The sequence below is a fragment of the Phocoena phocoena genome, chromosome X, assembly GCF_963924675.1.
Source record: "Phocoena phocoena chromosome X, mPhoPho1.1, whole genome shotgun sequence".
NCBI lineage: Eukaryota > Metazoa > Chordata > Mammalia > Artiodactyla > Phocoenidae > Phocoena > Phocoena phocoena.
The window spans coordinates 45,771,985-45,788,510 of NC_089240.1; the positions used below are offsets into that span (position 1 = coordinate 45,771,985).

Consider the following 16,526-nt stretch of genomic DNA (forward strand, 5'->3'; position numbering starts at 1 on the left):
CTCCATGAAGCCTTCCCTGTCCACCTCATCTAAAACTGCACTTCTCCCACCCTTAGCACTTCCTATCCCCCTTCCATCCTTTATTTTTATTTTTAGGAACCTATCATCATTTGACCTAGTATACTTCACCTATGTATCTTCTTTATTATCTAGAATATCAGCTTCACAAGGGCAGGGATCTTTGTCGGTTTATTTCACAGCTGTATCACCAGTGCCTGGCATGCAGTATATGCTCAATAAATAGTTTTTCAACAAATGAATACACACAAGCATATCTAAGTCTTTATATTCACATATACTCTCCACCTCACTTAAAGTAAAAACCCAAGTCCTTGTCATGGCCCACAGCCCTGCACGATCTGGCCCCAGACCCCTCTGTGAATTCACCTTCCACTGTCTCTCTTGCCACCCTGTTCCAGCCACACTGGTCTTCCCATTGTTCCACGAGCATGCTAAGCACATGCTTGGTTATGAATAAAGAAACCTATTTAATGAGTGGCTACCAGCATTAACCAAAAAATCTGTGAAACAGAATAGAAACTAGGTGCATTATACATAGGATCTGTACTGTTTTGTGAAACTTTTGGTTCAGCTGTATGTACACATGCTTGTATGTGTACCAGGCTGTGATGTAAAATGTATTTCTTACTATGGGTGGCAGTTTAAAAAGTTTGAAGAACACAAACTTTTGGCTTTGCAAAGGGAGAGAAGAGCCGCATCAACATCCCCATCCCACAGACCCACCAGTGGAGGAAACATAACCGAGGACATCCAGAGAGACGAAGCACCTCCTTACCCAGCAAGGAGGGAGAAGGAGCAGCAGTGAGCCAGGGGCAGGGCCTGACACCAGCTGGGGAATAAGTGGGGAGGCCACCTAGACATACTAACACTGCCCTTTCTGTTTCTTCCTCACTTTTCCTTTCCACCTGTTTCTCACTGTCTCTTTTTCTTGTGTTTCTCTCCCTCCCTCCCTACGCCCTCCTTCTTTCCCCCACTTCCTGTCTCTCTGGTTCTGTCTCTCTCCCTGTCTCTTCTCACTCTTTCTCATCCCCTCCATTTCTGTCTCAATTTGTGTCCATTTTCTATCTCTTTGTTCTCTCCTTTCTCACTCTGTCTCTGTGCCCCTGTGTGTGTTTTCTCTCTGTCTCTTTCCTGCCCTCATATCTCTGTCTCTCTGTGTCTGTGTCCTCATTTGCAGGTGCAGCCCAGCAGGACAACTGATGGAGTCCCCCGGGGCCCATCGAGCACCGGACTGGCTGACCCCATAGGGTTGGGAGCAGCCCCTGCCCCTCAGTATGGCCAACACCACTGGAGAGCCCGAGGAGGTGAGCGGCGCACTGTCTCCACCATCAGCATCGGCTTACGTGAAGCTGGTGCTGCTGGGACTGATCATGTGCGTGAGCCTGGCGGGCAATGCCATCTTGTCCCTGCTGGTGCTCAAGGAGCGTGCCCTGCACAAGGCTCCTTACTACTTTCTGCTGGACCTGTGCCTGGCTGATGGCATACGCTCTGCCGTCTGCTTCCCCTTTGTGCTGGCTTCTGTGCGCCATGGCTCCTCATGGACCTTCAGTGCGCTCAGCTGCAAGATTGTGGCCTTTATGGCTGTGCTCTTTTGCTTCCATGCGGCCTTCATGCTGTTCTGCATCAGCGTCACACGCTACATGGCCATCGCCCACCACCGCTTCTACGCCAAGCGCATGACACTCTGGACATGCACAGCTGTCATCTGCATGGCCTGGACCCTGTCTGTGGCCATGGCCTTCCCACCTGTCTTCGACGTGGGCACCTACAAGTTCATCCGTGAGGAGGACCAGTGCATCTTTGAGCATCGCTACTTCAAGGCCAATGACACGCTGGGCTTCATGCTTATGTTGGCTGTGCTCATGGCAGCCACACATGCTGTCTATGGCAAGCTGCTCCTCTTCGAGTATCGTCACCGCAAGATGAAGCCCGTGCAGATGGTGCCAGCCATCAGCCAGAACTGGACATTCCATGGTCCTGGGGCCACCGGCCAGGCTGCTGCCAACTGGATCGCTGGCTTTGGCCGTGGGCCCATGCCACCAACCCTGCTGGGTATCCGGCAGAATGGGCATGCAGCCAGCCGGCGGCTGCTGGGCATGGACGAGGTCAAGGGTGAAAAGCAGCTGGGCCGTATGTTCTACGCAATCACACTGCTCTTCCTGCTACTCTGGTCACCCTACATTGTGGCCTGCTACTGGCGAGTGTTTGTGAAAGCCTGTGCCGTGCCCCACCGTTACCTGGCCACCGCTGTTTGGATGAGCTTCGCCCAGGCTGCCGTCAACCCGATCGTCTGCTTCCTGCTCAACAAGGACCTCAAGAAGTGCCTGAGGACTCACGCCCCCTGCTGGGGCACAGGAGATGCCCCGGCACCTAGAGAACCCTACTGTGTCATGTGAAGCAGGCTGGTAGGCAGACAGGCAGGGAGAAAGTCAGGGCCACCATGATGGGGCCAGCAGAAGGGGAGAGGTGGGGCTCCATAACAGGAGCCTTTCTTTCTGAGCTCCAGCCCCAGCCCCTCGAACCACCTGGAATCTAGGCACCTTTGCCAGCACCTCCCCAGGGTTGGGGACTGGGTGGGGGACTAGGAAAGAGGCATTTCTAGTTCTGTGGGGCCCGTCTCCACCACCTCCTTCTCCACTTCTACAATCTCTCTCTCTCTCTCTCTCTCTCTCTCTCTCACACACACACACACACACACACACACACACAAAGTGACAATTCAGAAAAAAAAACTGAAAATGCAGGTTTTTCTACTCACAGCTGAGGAGACAGGCTTTCTTGCTTTAATGTCTCTCCTCTGACATTGTCCAGAAGGGGGAAATTTGTCCTGTAAAATAGACTTCCAGAGCCCTTATTGTCCCCTCTGCTCCCACGTACCCTCCACTTCCAAGTCCTTTAGCAAGGCCTGGATGTTTAGAGAGAAATTGATCTGCTGACAAGAGGGACCGAAGGGGCTGCTGGGTTCCCAGGGAGCAAGGAATGTTTAATTGCTATGTTGTGTGCAATGTTGTTTTAGGCTAACCCTGGTCCCAAGCCCGGTCTTTTCTCCATCCCCACCATGTCCAGACCTCCCAAGTGTTTCTTGAGCATCTGTTTGAGAAGCGAGGAGGGGAGGGAGAAGGGCTTCTGGGATGGGCCCAGGTTAGGTGAAGAGCAGGATGTGAGTACACGCCTTGAGCTGAAGAGACCCCAGCTTGGCTGCATTCTCTCAAGCTGCCAACTGGATCCCCGTGCCCCAACTCTTCTTCTTGAGGATGGAAATCCACTCCAACCCCACCGGGGTTGATGTGGGTGCCATACAGGCAGGAGCAGCCCCCCACCCCATGGAAGTGTAGGGAGAAAGTCAAACTCTCCAGAATGGCTGGATCCCAAAGGCTGGGGTCAGAGTGGAATTCAACCCCAGAATTGTCTCCTGAGTTCATGATACTCTCCTGAAGATGAAAATTCTTTGAGGGACTTGGTAAGTCATAGTGGTATAAACTCCAGGGCACTGTGGACTTGAGTCCATTCCTCTCTGACCTCTTTTTGTCCCCCTCAAGCCTCAGGAGCCTCAAGCCCCTCTGTGGTAACCCTTGGCCTTCTGGGCCCTCAGCCCCCAACTTCCTTGCACTGAACAGCCCTTTCCCTCTTCCTCCCTCCACCATTACTTCCACCCCAAGTGGAGCAGACTGCAGCCAGAATCCCCAGGTGGGAGATCCCAAGCCTCCTTCCCAGGGCAGAGTCCACACTGGGCTCCCATCAAGTCTTATGGACTGGTGAGCCAAACTGGCATTCTTTGCCTGGTCTTGCCCAAGTTCTCTGTCCCCCTCTCATCTCTTGGGAGAGCAGGAGATCTGTATTTATCCACCTCCTTTCCCTTCCCTACAGAAGCCCTTGTCCTACACTCCCTCCCTACTCCAAGACAGCTCCAGAACTGGGCAAACCTTGACCCAAGAGGGATGGAGAAGGCACTCTAGGCAGGAGAGACACTAATGAGCCTGGCTATGGAGTGGCCTTGGAAAGGCAGGCCAGAGTGGCTGAGAGGCTGGGGGTGGGGGGTACCTGTTCTCTCAGTGATAGTGATGGGGGTGCCTTTCAGGGGGTGGGTTGGGGCACCACAGGGGTGGGGGTAGATAGGGTACATTCAGGAGGATTTGCCTCCATTTCCTTTTTCTAACTGCGTGGATTCACCATTGGATTTTGTAAATGGAAAACAAATGAACAATGCTATATTGGATGTTTTCTCTTTCTGTGTGTGTGTGTGTGTGTGTGTGTGTGTGTGTGTGTGTGTGTCCTGTCTGTGTGACTACATGTGGGGAGGTATGGTCAAGTGAGACAGTGTATTTGCGTGACTTTGTTGGGGGGCACTCCTGCCTGGGGCACACATGTGAGCAAATGCCTGTATGTGGAGATATATACAGTGCACGCGTGCACACATGTACACATATGCACCTAATTGAGAGGGGACAAAATAGAGTATGTGCCTGCAGCAAGAAGTAGAGTGTTCGGAGATGGAACTTGAAAACGGTACGTATGTATGTAGCAAGAGGGTAGACTCCCATCTCATAAGATCTTCCTCCCTTGGCCCAGGCTCTGAACATGGGCGACAGGATACTTGAGTACCCCATCTCTTTCCAAAGCCTGGAGCCCCCAGCTACCACTCCCAACTCCTGTATCAGTCTCCTCTCAAAAAGCCAGATAAGGTGTTCCTGAAAGTGGACCACCATGGAGAATGGAGACTGGGAATTGAGGATCAAACTATTGGGGTTAGGTAATGCCCGCCCCCCAACACACAAAATAATGGCTTCTGGAGGGACTGCTCAGTCTGGGATAGGAGCCCTTCGGAAGGGTCCACTATATACAGCTCGGATTTTGGTAAGCTTTGATTAAATTCAGAGGGAGGGATGTCACAGGGGGAAAAAAAAAAAGGCTGGGAGTCTCCCCAGCCAGCCTGTTCCCTGGGCATTCAATTACTTTACTCTCTCAGATGCACAGAATTGAGTTGACCATACTCCTCAGTTCTTGGCACACTATATCATCATTGGTTCATATGAGGCCCTTATATTTTTTATTTCGTTTTGTTTTGTCCCCTTCATCACCCATCCCTGATCCCATGTCCCCTTCCACATAGGCACCCACTCTCGTGTATTTAACGTACCGTCCTTCCAATCCACCGTTCATGTGTTTATTTACATATATGTGTATCTGTGAAAATGTATGGTATTGTTATGTGTTTTAATTTACATAAACAGTATTGTACTATAAATCTTGTTCTGTTTCTTTCTTCACTCAACATTCTGTTTTTGAGAGATCCAGCCATGTTGCCGTATGTAGACCTAATTCATTCTAGTGGTCCATCTTATACATGTATCACATTTTTCTTATTCATTCCCCTGGGTGATGGGACTCTAGGTTGCCTCCAATCCTCTGCTACCACAAGCCTGCAATGGGCAGTTTCCTACATGTCTTTTTAGGGACTCCTTATTTAGAGGAGAGGAAACAAGCTCAGAGAGAGGCAGTGATTTGGTTAGGGTTTAAGTGAGGAGCAGATCCTTGACGCGAATCCCACACCTAAGCCAGAACCCCACCACCATGCCTCACGAGAGACCATCCAGCTGGCTCCCCAAAATCTAAAATAGAATTTAAAACAGCATACACTGAGGAAATGGAAAGGAAAGGATGGGAAGGAGAAGTATGGAGTCGATGAACACATAGAAAGTCCTAGAAAGATCTAGCAGATGAACTGAATCACAATCATTTTCATGACGCAGAGGAAGTTACTTTTTTTGGTGCGATTATTATTGCTAGAGCTATTTTGTAGAAATGGGAAACGCCACGTCAAAACCTGGCCCCAAACCAAAGACCCTCGATTTCTAAACCCCAGGCTCCTTGAGTGCCCCCTGAGCCGCGAGGAGCCGCCTCCGAGTTTGCCGCCGCAGGGGCGAAAGCCAGGGCTGGGGCAGGGGCAGATTTAAGAAGTGCGTAGTTGCTGACGGGGAGGGGAGAGGAGGGGGAGAACGACAGCGAGGCTCTCGAGTCTATCTGAGCACATCCTGCTCACTGCTTGCGCTTGTTTTTTGTTTTGCGTTTGGGTCTTCAGAACCACTGGTACTTATCCCATTGGATAAGACGTCGGCAGGGTGAGGTAGAGGGTCTTCTTCCCTTCAGCTCTCCCCGAGGCCAATAGTCCTGCACCCTCTCTAAGGTCGCTAAGGGAGGTGGCCCGGTGACTGGCGGGCCCGAGGATAGCCAATGGGAAAGTGATGAGGTGCGGTGTTGGCAAGCAGATTGCGTGCGAGCGGGCAGGGGGCGGGGGGCCGCGAGAGCAGCCGCGGCGGCTGGCAGCCAATGGAGAGGCGGGATGGCCCCTGGCGTCACGAGGGGGCGGGGTCTGGCGCTTGGCGCGGAGGGAGTAGGGCCGGCGCTGTGGGAGGGAGCGCCAGAGCGAGGCTGAGAGCAGAGCTCGTCGCGTGAGGCGCGGCTCTGCTTCAGGTGTGACAGGCAGCGGCGGCCTGGCTGAGAGCGAAGGGGCGAGCGCGAGCCCCTGAGCTGTGCGAACGCGGTCACGATGGACGGCCCGGACGAGGGGCCTCCGGCCAAGGCCCGCCGCCTCAGTAGCTCTGAGACCCCTCAGAGCGAGCTGCCGCCGCCGCCGCCGCCGCCGCCGCCTCCACCACCTCTCTTGCGCCTGCCCCTGCCTCCACCTCAGCAGCGCCCGAGGCTCCGGGAGGAAACCGAGGCGGCACAGGTGCTGGCTGACATGAGGGGGGTGGGACTGGGCCCCGCTCTGCCCCCGCCGCCGCCCTATGTCATTCTGGAGGAGGGGGGGATCCGCGCGTACTTCACCCTGGGGGCTGGGGGTCCCGGCTGGGAGCCCGCGATCGAGTCAGGGTACGGGGAGGCGCCCCCTCCCACGGAGAGCCTGGAAACGCTTTCTCCCTCGGAGGTTTCTGGGGGAAGCCTGGAGATTGACTTCCAGGTGACGGAGCCCAGCAGCTTTGCAGGAGAGAAGGCCCTAGAAACCTGTAGCGCAGGGGGGCGGGGGTACCAGAGGTTAGCCGGTCCAAGGGGGAGGGAAGAGACCGTCATCATCGTGGAAGACGACGACGAGGATGAAATGGAAAGTGTGAGGAAGAGGAGGAGGAGGAGGAAGAGGAAGCCCAGGAAGGTGAAGAGGGAAAGCCGAGAGAAGAATGCCGAGAAGATAGAGTGCATCCTGCAGGCGCTGGAAAACATTCAGCTGGACCTGGAGGCGGTGAATATCAAGGCGGGCAAGGCCTTCCTCCGTCTCAAGCGCAAGTTCATCCAGATGCGAAGACCCTTCCTGGAGCGCAGAGATCTCATCATCCAGCATATCCCAGGCTTCTGGGTCAAAGCAGTATCCTTGTCATCTGTATTCATGGGCCAGGAGCCCATGACCAGAAATGGGGGGCGGTGGGGGGGAGGGACAGGCTGGGTGAAAGGGTGTGGGGGCGGGCCCCTATTGGAAGAATGACGAGGTCTGGTGGAGGAGGGATGGAAGGAGTGTGGCAAAACATCAGAGAAGCTGGACTGGAGATGGTGAAGGGGGGAGGGGGGCAACACAGCATAAAAATTGGACCACAGATGGGAAAGGGGGAGAGGAGGACCATAGCATAAAAGAAAATGGATCACAGACGGTGAAAGGGGGAGGATAGTAGAGGGGCACACAGCAGAAAAATTGGACCAGAGATGGTGAAAGGAGGAGGGGAGGGTCACACAGAAGATAAACTGACTCAGAGACAGTGAAGAGGGAGGAGAAGGGCACACAGCAGAGAAATGGCCCAGAAAGGGTGCCCAAGTCACACATGGCTGTGCAAGCCTAGGTCTCTGCTTAGATACTAGGCAAACCCCAATTCTGGCTGGAGAGGAGGGGGCTAGAAAGGGACTGGAGCCCTGAAGGATGAGGAGAAGGAGTAGCTAGGAATGGAGAGAAAGGAGTTAAATGAAGGAAAGGGAAAAATAACAAGAATTCACTATTGGTGATAAGCTTATCTCTAGGGGACCATGCAACATGTTAGGAACACATGGATTTAACATCCTAATAGAATTATATGGACACAGACCCTTGGCACTCTCAGTATCACATGATCACAGGCGCTCAGTACCCAGGCACAGTATTATGTGGCCACAGGTCCTCAGTACATAGACCATAACATCACCTGGAGACAAACCCTCAGACTCAGATACACAACATCATGTGGACACAGACCCATAACACCCAAATATATATAACATCGTGTGATGACAGGCCCTCAGCAACCAGATATAGCACCATTTGCACATGGGCCTTCAGCCCCCAGGCACACAATGTCTTGTGAACACAAGCCCTCAACACCCAGAGACACAACATCACTTGGACATAGACTCCCAGCACGCAAACACACGGCAAATATGAACCATGGCAAGGCCACTTAATACAGAGGTTTGACATTTTATAAACATAGGCTCTCACCACACAGACAGTATCATGGGAATAAAAGTATGGGTCATGTCCCATTGACCACAAAAGGAATTCTCCTTCTCCAGCCTCTCTTTTGTTCAGCCCTGCCTAGCCCTGACTGGCCTTCCTTCCCTCCTTCTCATTGAACAGTCACTCCTTGACCTAAACTGCTCCCTCCATCAGTTCCTCAACCACCCCAAAATTTCAATCTTGATCAACCAACGTGATGAAGACATTTTCCGCTACTTGACCAATCTGCAGGTCAGGCCAAAGAGATATCTTTTCTACCAGGACCGGGCAAGGAATCTGGTCCTTGGAGGTGAGGGGAGGTTGGGTGGGAGGGGTCACGGTGTGGTGGGAATTCCACCATTACCCCCACCCTGAGCAGGTACAGGATCTCAGACATATCTCCATGGGCTACAAAATGAAGCTGTACTTCCAGACAAACCCCTACTTCACAAATATGGTGATCGTCAAGGAGTTCCAGCGCAGCCGCTCAGGTAAGAGGCAGTCCCAGAGCAAATTCATGCCCCCCGCCCCATCTATCCTTGTCCAGCGCCCTCTCCATAGCCTCCTTTCCCCCCAGGCCGGCTGGTGTCTCACTCCACCCCAATTCGCTGGCACCGGGGCCAGGAACCTCAGGCCCACAGGCACAGGAACCAGGATGCCAGCCACAGCTTCTTCAGCTGGTTCTCAAACCATAGCCTCCCAGAGGCTGACAGGATTGCTGAGGTGGGGCCCCTCCTGGCATTGCCAGGGAAGGCCTTGCTAGCTTGCCCCTGGGTGCATGGGGTATTGGGAGTAGGCTCTGTGACATGTACTCATAGCTTTGTTCTCCCTTCCCCCATCTCTTTCAACAGATTATCAAGAATGACCTGTGGGTTAACCCTGTGCGTTACTACATGATGGGAGAAGGGGGCTACAGGGCAAGCAGAAAGAAGCAAGAAAAGGAAGAAAGGTGATGGTGGGGGTTGGTGGCTGAGAGGTGGTTTGTTAGGGGTGGGGCAAAGACTAGGCTAGTGTCACACAGTATTTGTAGAGCCAAAAGGGACCTTTGAGATAATCCAGTCCACTATGTTTTACAAGTGGGGAGTGATGCCCAGAAATGGGGTGTGATTGGCCTGAGGTTATGTAGTCAGGGGCAGAAATAGGACTTTCCCCACCTAGCCTCGTCCCTGGGAACCCCTGTAGCCTACTGCCTCCCCAGTTGCTTACCACCTTTCAGTGTCTGCTCTGGGAACACCACCTCCCACCAACCCTATACTCAACCCCAGGCTTCCCCACAGTAAAAACAGGGATGAATATGAGGTGGTGATCATGGAAGACTCCGATGACTATCACATCATGGAAGACATTACTGGAGAGACCTCAGACAGTGATGGTATCACCGACAATGAGACCATTCATGATATCAAGATCTCTGACTTCATGGAGACCACTGACTGCTTCGAGACCACTGACAACGAGATAACTGACATCAGCGAGAGCCTCTGTGACAGCGAGTGCCCTGACCACAATGGGAGCATTGACAGTGAGACCACTGACAATGAGAGCCCCAATGACAACGAAACCACTGATAACAATGAGAGTGCTGATGACAACGAGACCACTGACAACAATGAGAGTACCGATGACAACAATGAGAACCCTGATGACAACAACGAGAACCCCGATGACAACAATGAGAACCCTGAAGACAACAACACTGATGACAATGAAGAGAACACTGATGATAACGATGAGAACGCTGATGGTGACGAGAACACCAATGGTGATGATGAGAACCCCAAAAGTGGCAACCACAGCAGCAACCAGGACAGTAGTGACAGTGACAATGGAGACAATGACGGCAGTGATATTGAAGATAACGATGGCAACGAAGGTGACAATGAAGGTAGTGATGATGATGGCAATGAAGGTGACAATGAAGGCAGCGATGATGACGACAGAGACATTGAAGACTATGAGAATGACCTTGAAGACTCTGACAAGGATCACCATAACAGCGCCAACCAGGATGACTATGAGGACGAGGTAGAGAACATCTCCGTAGAAGAATCATCAGTGGAGGAAGAAGAGGAGGGCAGTGAGGAAGGTGAGCTAGACCCTCACCTCTTGTCTTACCTCCTTTCTCTTCTCTCAGAGAAAATCTGCCCATGGTCAGAGTATCAAGGCATGAGCACAATCTGCTCTTGTAGAGAAAAGAAAAAAGCATTCTGAGTAAGTTTTTAAATAGAGCAAGGTCAGGGAACATTTAGCTCACAAATGTAACAAAACCAAAACAAATTTCAATTCTTGGTGATGGGTAGATAGGTTGTAACAGAGCACAAGACAAATGAAGCAGAGAGAAGAGATAGGAGGCAGTGGGTGATATACAAAGTAAGACAGGTTCTCACACAGAGAGAGGGGAAAAAATGTCAAACATATTGCAATTCAGCACACTCTGTACCCAGCCCTGGCCTTCTGGGAACTCCCAGGCTTGTTTGGGGGGCTGGGGGTGAAGTGAACAGTGTGCTCAGTGAGTCCAGAGGAGGGAGGAGCTAATTCTATCTCCAGAATCAAGAAGGAGAGAACTAGAGAAAAGAAGTGACATTTGAATTGGAGGCTGCCTTCACATTAAGGAGCATTATGGGGCATTCTTGGTGGAAGGGATCACATGAAAAAGAACCTGGAAGGGTGAAAATGCATAGTATGTTGGGAAGGGTTTCCCAAATTGTCATCTGAGGACCCTTCACTGGTTCCAAAGCTGCTCACAAAAAGGTTCAGTGGTCAAATATGTTGGGGAAATACTGCATACAATAATATCCTTATGTAGAGTCACATGTATGTTGGCACCTTAAAGGCTCTGATAAGTCCTGCTCTACGAAACCTATTTAAACATTGTGGAAGTCAGCATTTCCCAAACATCTTGATCACAAAGACCATTGTTCACTGTCCACCAAAGAATACATTTTGGGAAATGCTGAAGAAGGGTTGCATATGGGGGGTTGAGGGAGAAGGCGCTATTTAAGGTGACTGCTAGGTTTGGTTCTGGCCTGGATGACTGGCCAAAGGAGGCACCATTTCCTGGGATGGGGAAGGGTGTGGTGGTGGGATTGATGGGATGCAGGGAGGAACATGGAGTTGGAAGGGCTTGTTGGACATAAGGTACGGGTGGCTTAGAGGCAAGTGGTTGGTGATATGCCTGGGAAGTCAGAAATTGTAAAGAAAGGAGATAAGCCAGAGCAGAATCCTACCTCTGGATTCTGGAGCTAGTTAACATTAATTGGGTCCAATTAACATTAATGAAGTATTTACTATGTTGCCAGGCACTATTCTAAGTGGTTTTCTTGCTTTGACTAATTTAATCCTCACAGCAACTCTTATGAGGTAGGTACTACTAATCCTTTTATAGATGGGGAAACTGAGGCTCTGAGAGAGTAGAGTTAGGAGAAGCACTAGGTCGTGGAACATTCTGAGAAGGAGGGGATTGTCACCGGTGTCCAGTGCTCCTGAAAGGTCAAGTAAAATGAGGACTGGGATGTGTCCATTGGATTGGGGGCTGAATAGATCATCTGTGGCCTTGGAAAGAGTAGTTTCAATGGATTGGTGGGGGTAGAGCCAGACCACAGTAGGAATGGGAAAGAAATGAACAGGGGTTAAAGCAGTAGAGTCAAACCTTGGCTAGGAAGGGGATGGCAGAAGGCAGACAAGGGATATGTTTGAGCCTGGCTGTAGGCAGGCAGATGGAGGAGAGGCAGCCCCCTGGGGTAGGTGGAAGGTGCAGGAAGACCAACCACTCCTGGGGGTTTTGGCCATGGGATCCCTGGCAAACTTCCATTGAGGGCACTGAGGAAGGAGGAATTGAATGAGCGAGTAGACACAATCTAGACATATTTCTAGGTAGGGAAATGGAGAGAATTGCTGGCCCCATACCCTCCTACTCGGTGGCATCTCTTCTTTCAGAGAAGGGGAGGCAGAATTATCTGTACAACCCTAGGGTGGGAGCTGGGGTGGGGAATTGGGCTGAAGAAGACAGACTGAGGCCTATTTGGATCAGACTGGGGAGAAAGAGAGAGGGAGCTGCCTCTGGATGAACAGAAGTTCTATTCAGCTGAGGTCAGAGCTCAGGAAGAGACACACATTGCATACAGGGGGTGAAAAAGCTACTTTCAGAGATGTATCAATTTTGATAGGACAGAGGCATCCCACTCTGCCTTCCTGCTTCCCTCCCACTTGCCCTTACTTTCTGGACTTGAGTTCACACAGACTTGGCTGCTTGTTCCAAGCAGAGGCTTTTGGCGAATGGTCCCGCCCCTCAAAAGCCCTGACGATGGACTCTGTTCCCTGTTAAGAGTGACATCTACCTGTCCACCTAACCATCCTCCTCCATTTTTCCCTCCTTACTTCTCTCTCCCCTGTACAGGCAGTGAGCAAGAAGGTGAGGACAGTGATGATGAGGAAGGAAGCGAGGAGGAGGAAGGAATCGAAGAAGACTCAGAAGGAGGGGAAGACTCCGACATGGAGGAGGTGCTTCAGGTCCCAAACCCTTGGGCCAACCCGGGGAAGAGGGGCAAAACGGGATAAATGTCTTACCTTTGCGGGGGCTGCCTCTCTGTATCCCTCTCCTCCTGCCCCATTTGCCCTCCCTATCAGCTAGGGCCGAGCGGCCCCATATTGCACTTCTGGGGGATGACTGACTTCGTACACGGGTTTAAAGATTATTTTTATGGTTTAGTAATTGCAGAGTTCTTATTTTGCGGGGAGGGAAAGGGGGATTCCCCCTTCCTTTTGGCCCTCCTCTCCCGCAGGCTTCTGTGTGCTGCTAAACGTATTTATTGTGATGCCTTGGTCAGGGCCCCTCTATCCCCTCCTCGTGCTGTGTGGAGTGGACACCCTTGATCCCAAAGCGGGGAGGGCCGCTGTGGCCTTGGCGGTCTCTGCCGCCACCCTGTTCTCCCGTCTCTCTTTCCCTCCATCCCTCGCCCTTCCCCGCTGTGCCCGCTAGCCCGCCTCGGTGTCTATGCAAGGCCGCTTCGCCATTGCGGTATTCTGGTCCCCCTCCCCCAGAAGTCCCGCCTCGTTCCCTGTGAACCCTGGTAATCCTAATAAAATTATGAGCAAATTCAGAGTGCTGCTTCGAGTCTTTTGTCCCATCCGGTGCGCGGTCCCCAGCAGCCAGTCTCCCTTCCCACAGGCCCGCAAGTAGCCGCCTCGCCTACGCAGTGGCCTGCAAGATGGTAGTTGCTGGGGGTGGGGTGGGGGTGGCTGGCTGGGGGCGAGCTCCGCGGGACCGCAGAAATGTTGCGTCAGGCCAATGCGGACCATCCTGGCCAATGGCAAGGCGAGGCCGAGGAAGCCCCTCCCTCTCCGGGCGGCCGCAGCAGACCCAGGCAGGTAGCAAACAGCATCCCACGCCTTCCCCTCCGCGCACGCGCACAGGAACGCCCTGGGCCCTAGAACATCCATTTATTCAGTGATTCATCTTTTTATTTATCGTGCGTCAAACCTTTCCTCGGGCCTAGTATGAGCTGAGTGTGGGGGAGCCAGAGGAATCCATTTTTCTTGTTCGCATGTAGTAAAATAAAAATGATACCGGTCGGGACTTAACAATCCAATAATGCCGGAGTGCTCTCTCGTCTTAGGAAGGGGGTGTAGGATCCCTGGAGCTGGACCTGGGAGAGAAGGCAAGAAAAGACAGCCCAGGCTGGGGAGTTTGCATAGAGATAAAAGAAAAGCAAAGGAAAATTACTATGTAGCTGTGTGACCGGGGGTGGGGGGTGGGGGGTGGTCGGGAGTTGGGCGTCTGAAAGACAGGCCCAGTGGCTTTAAATTTTGGATACAGTAACTTTATTTCCACGGACACCAGAAAAACCTCCCAGATTCTTTCTGGATCATAACGATAATTTACACAGATATCCAGGTATGTCTTCTGTAATATACCTCCCGAACTTTCCATCCGACGCCCTTACTTTGCTGGAAGTCTTCAGACTCTGGTCAGATTTGCGTTTTACAGAATGCCCTCTGCTGGCTGCCCGGAGCATGGATTGGAGGGAGGGAGAGCAGTGAGGAAGCTGACGCTATACCTAAGGTGAGAGTGGCGTGATGGGGGCAATAATGGAAGGTTTTTAAAATAAATTTTTTCTTTTAGAAGTTTTAGATTTACAGAATTATCGCAAAGATAATACAGAGAGTGTCCGTATACCCTACAGCCAGTTTCCCCTATTGTTAACATCTTACATTAGTATGATACATGCAGGTGGCTCCGTGGCACAATGGATAGCGCATTGGACTTCTAGTATGATACATGTGTCACAACAAATATCAATACATTATTATTAACTAAATTCCATATTTTGTTCAGATTTCCTTAGTTTTTACCAAATTTCCTTTTTCTGTTCCAGGATGCCATCCAGGACACAACATTACATTTAATCATCATGTTGCCATAGACTTCTCTTGGCTGTGACAGTTTCTCACACTTCTTGTTTTTGATGACCTGGAGTCATCAACATTTGAGGACTACTAGTCAGGTATTTTGCAGAATGTCCCTCAACTGGGATTTGTCTGATGTTTTCCTCATGATTAGACTGGGGTTATGGGTTTGGGAAAGGAAGACCACAGAAATAAAGTACCATTCTCTTCATATCCTATCAAGGGTACACGCTATCGATATGCCTTATCACTGTTGATGTTAACCTGATCACCTGGCTTAGGTAGTATATGTCAGGTTTCTCCACTGTAAAATTACTCCATTCCCCCACCTTCCATACTGTACTCTTTGTAAGGAAGCCACTAAGTGTAGCCCGTGCTTAAGGAGTGGGGAGTTATCCTCCAACTCCTCAAGGGGGAAGTATCTACATAAATTAATTGGAATTCTCCTGTACGAGAAATGTGTGTATTCTGTGATTTTAAGATGCTGGAATCAACAGGCTTTAGACATAGGAAGAGAGGGATTGAGAGAAGTCAGGGATGACTGCCAGGTTGCTGTGGGACCTCCTCTGTGAAATGGTTGGAGTACCAGATCTTGGACATACTCCAGATTCTGATAAATGTTTTGGGGAGAGCATGGAAGCTTGGATGCCTCTAGTTCTGACCTGGGACCACACTGTCAGAAGTGGATAGAGGAGACTCTGGCTCAGAAAGGAGAACATCTTGCCCCAGGGCCAGAGCTGAGTGTGCAGGATGCTGAGTCAAGGCATCTTGTGCAGAGGGAAGAGACACCTATGTGCAGTATCTGGAGCCAGTCCCAATGAGTATGTGATGAAGTGGAGGGGCAGAGTAAGCAGGAGGGGCAAAGGACCTGGAGTGGGCCAGGAAGAGGTCAGCCTGGCAAAAGGATCCCTGTCAGTTCAAGAGAGAGACGGCCTGGGTATCCTTGCCTCAATATACTCTGGCTCGCAACGTGACTTCCTCACCCTCTATAGAGGGTCTCAGTTTTCCCATCTGCAAATAGGCTAATCATGCTGGGGGATCAGCCCAGGAGAAGCAACCAACCTAAGATCCCAAGATGGAGTCTAGCTTTGAAGCAGACCTCTGAAGCCTGGCCTTCATCATGCTCTTACCTGATTCCTCTGTTTCTCTAATCAAATCCCTAGCCCCTCATCCTGGCATTTGAGGCCCCTCTTCACTCACCCTGTTAGAGAGGGCCTCTGACTTCAGGGACACTGTTAGGACCCAATTATGGGATTCTAATATAGCTGGCCAGGATGCTCATGTCCTGGACTGAGGCATGGGAGGAGAAGATGTTCTTTGCCTAGGGTGACATCTTTTCCCTGTGCCCTCACTCCTCACTGTGTGGTGTGGCTTCGTTCAGGTCCTTCCTAGTCTGGTCCTCCAAAAGGGAAGACTCTCCTAGAAGGTCTTTAAGGTCACATCCAACTCCAAAATACAGTCTTTGCTGAAGACCAGTGAAGACAGGCCCTTTTGCTGGGACCCCAAACAGAAACCAGGAGGAGAATGAGGAGTCATAGGCCCAATGTGCCCCAGGGCCTTTCCCATGCTGAAGCTACTTGTCCTTGTATCCTTCACAACTCACCCAACGCCCTTGGAGCAGAGGGCCCTGCTCCTGAGGGTAAGGTTCCAA

General features: G+C 51.4%; 2 protein-coding genes across 2 annotated transcripts; both read left to right on the plus strand.

The window, feature by feature from the left end:
• Nucleotides 1-1,252: 1,252 nt before the first annotated feature.
• GPR173 (G protein-coupled receptor 173) lies at nucleotides 1,253-2,675 on the plus strand. The gene has a single exon (XM_065901306.1). The coding sequence runs from the start codon at nucleotides 1,296-1,298 to the stop codon at nucleotides 2,415-2,417; it is 1,122 nt and encodes a 373-aa protein (XP_065757378.1). The 5' UTR covers nucleotides 1,253-1,295; the 3' UTR covers nucleotides 2,418-2,675.
• Nucleotides 2,676-6,442: 3,767 nt separating this feature from the next.
• TSPYL2 (TSPY like 2) lies at nucleotides 6,443-13,027 on the plus strand. Its single transcript, XM_065901143.1, has 7 exons — nucleotides 6,443-7,378; nucleotides 8,645-8,722; nucleotides 8,850-8,961; nucleotides 9,048-9,193; nucleotides 9,322-9,419; nucleotides 9,748-10,556; nucleotides 12,882-13,027. Exons 1-7 carry the CDS (start codon nucleotides 6,569-6,571, stop codon nucleotides 13,025-13,027), a joined length of 2,199 nt encoding a protein of 732 aa, XP_065757215.1. The 5' UTR covers nucleotides 6,443-6,568.
• Nucleotides 13,028-16,526: the final 3,499 nt, after the last annotated feature.

What these genes read in the sequence shown, in the direction of transcription:
- GPR173 (XM_065901306.1), top strand. Translation starts at nt 1,296, where the DNA reads ATGGCCAACACCACTGGAGAGCCCGAGGAGGTGAGCGGCGCACTGTCT.
- TSPYL2 (XM_065901143.1), top strand. Translation starts at nt 6,569, where the DNA reads ATGGACGGCCCGGACGAGGGGCCTCCGGCCAAGGCCCGCCGCCTCAGT. An exon ending in AGGCTGACAGGATTGCTGAG is followed by an intron (nt 9,194 to 9,321) that starts GTGGGGCCCCTC and finishes CTCTTTCAACAG; the next exon opens with ATTATCAAGAATGACCTGTG. An exon ending in AGAGGAGGGCAGTGAGGAAG is followed by an intron (nt 10,557 to 12,881) that starts GTGAGCTAGACC and finishes GTGAGCAAGAAG; the next exon opens with GTGAGGACAGTGATGATGAG.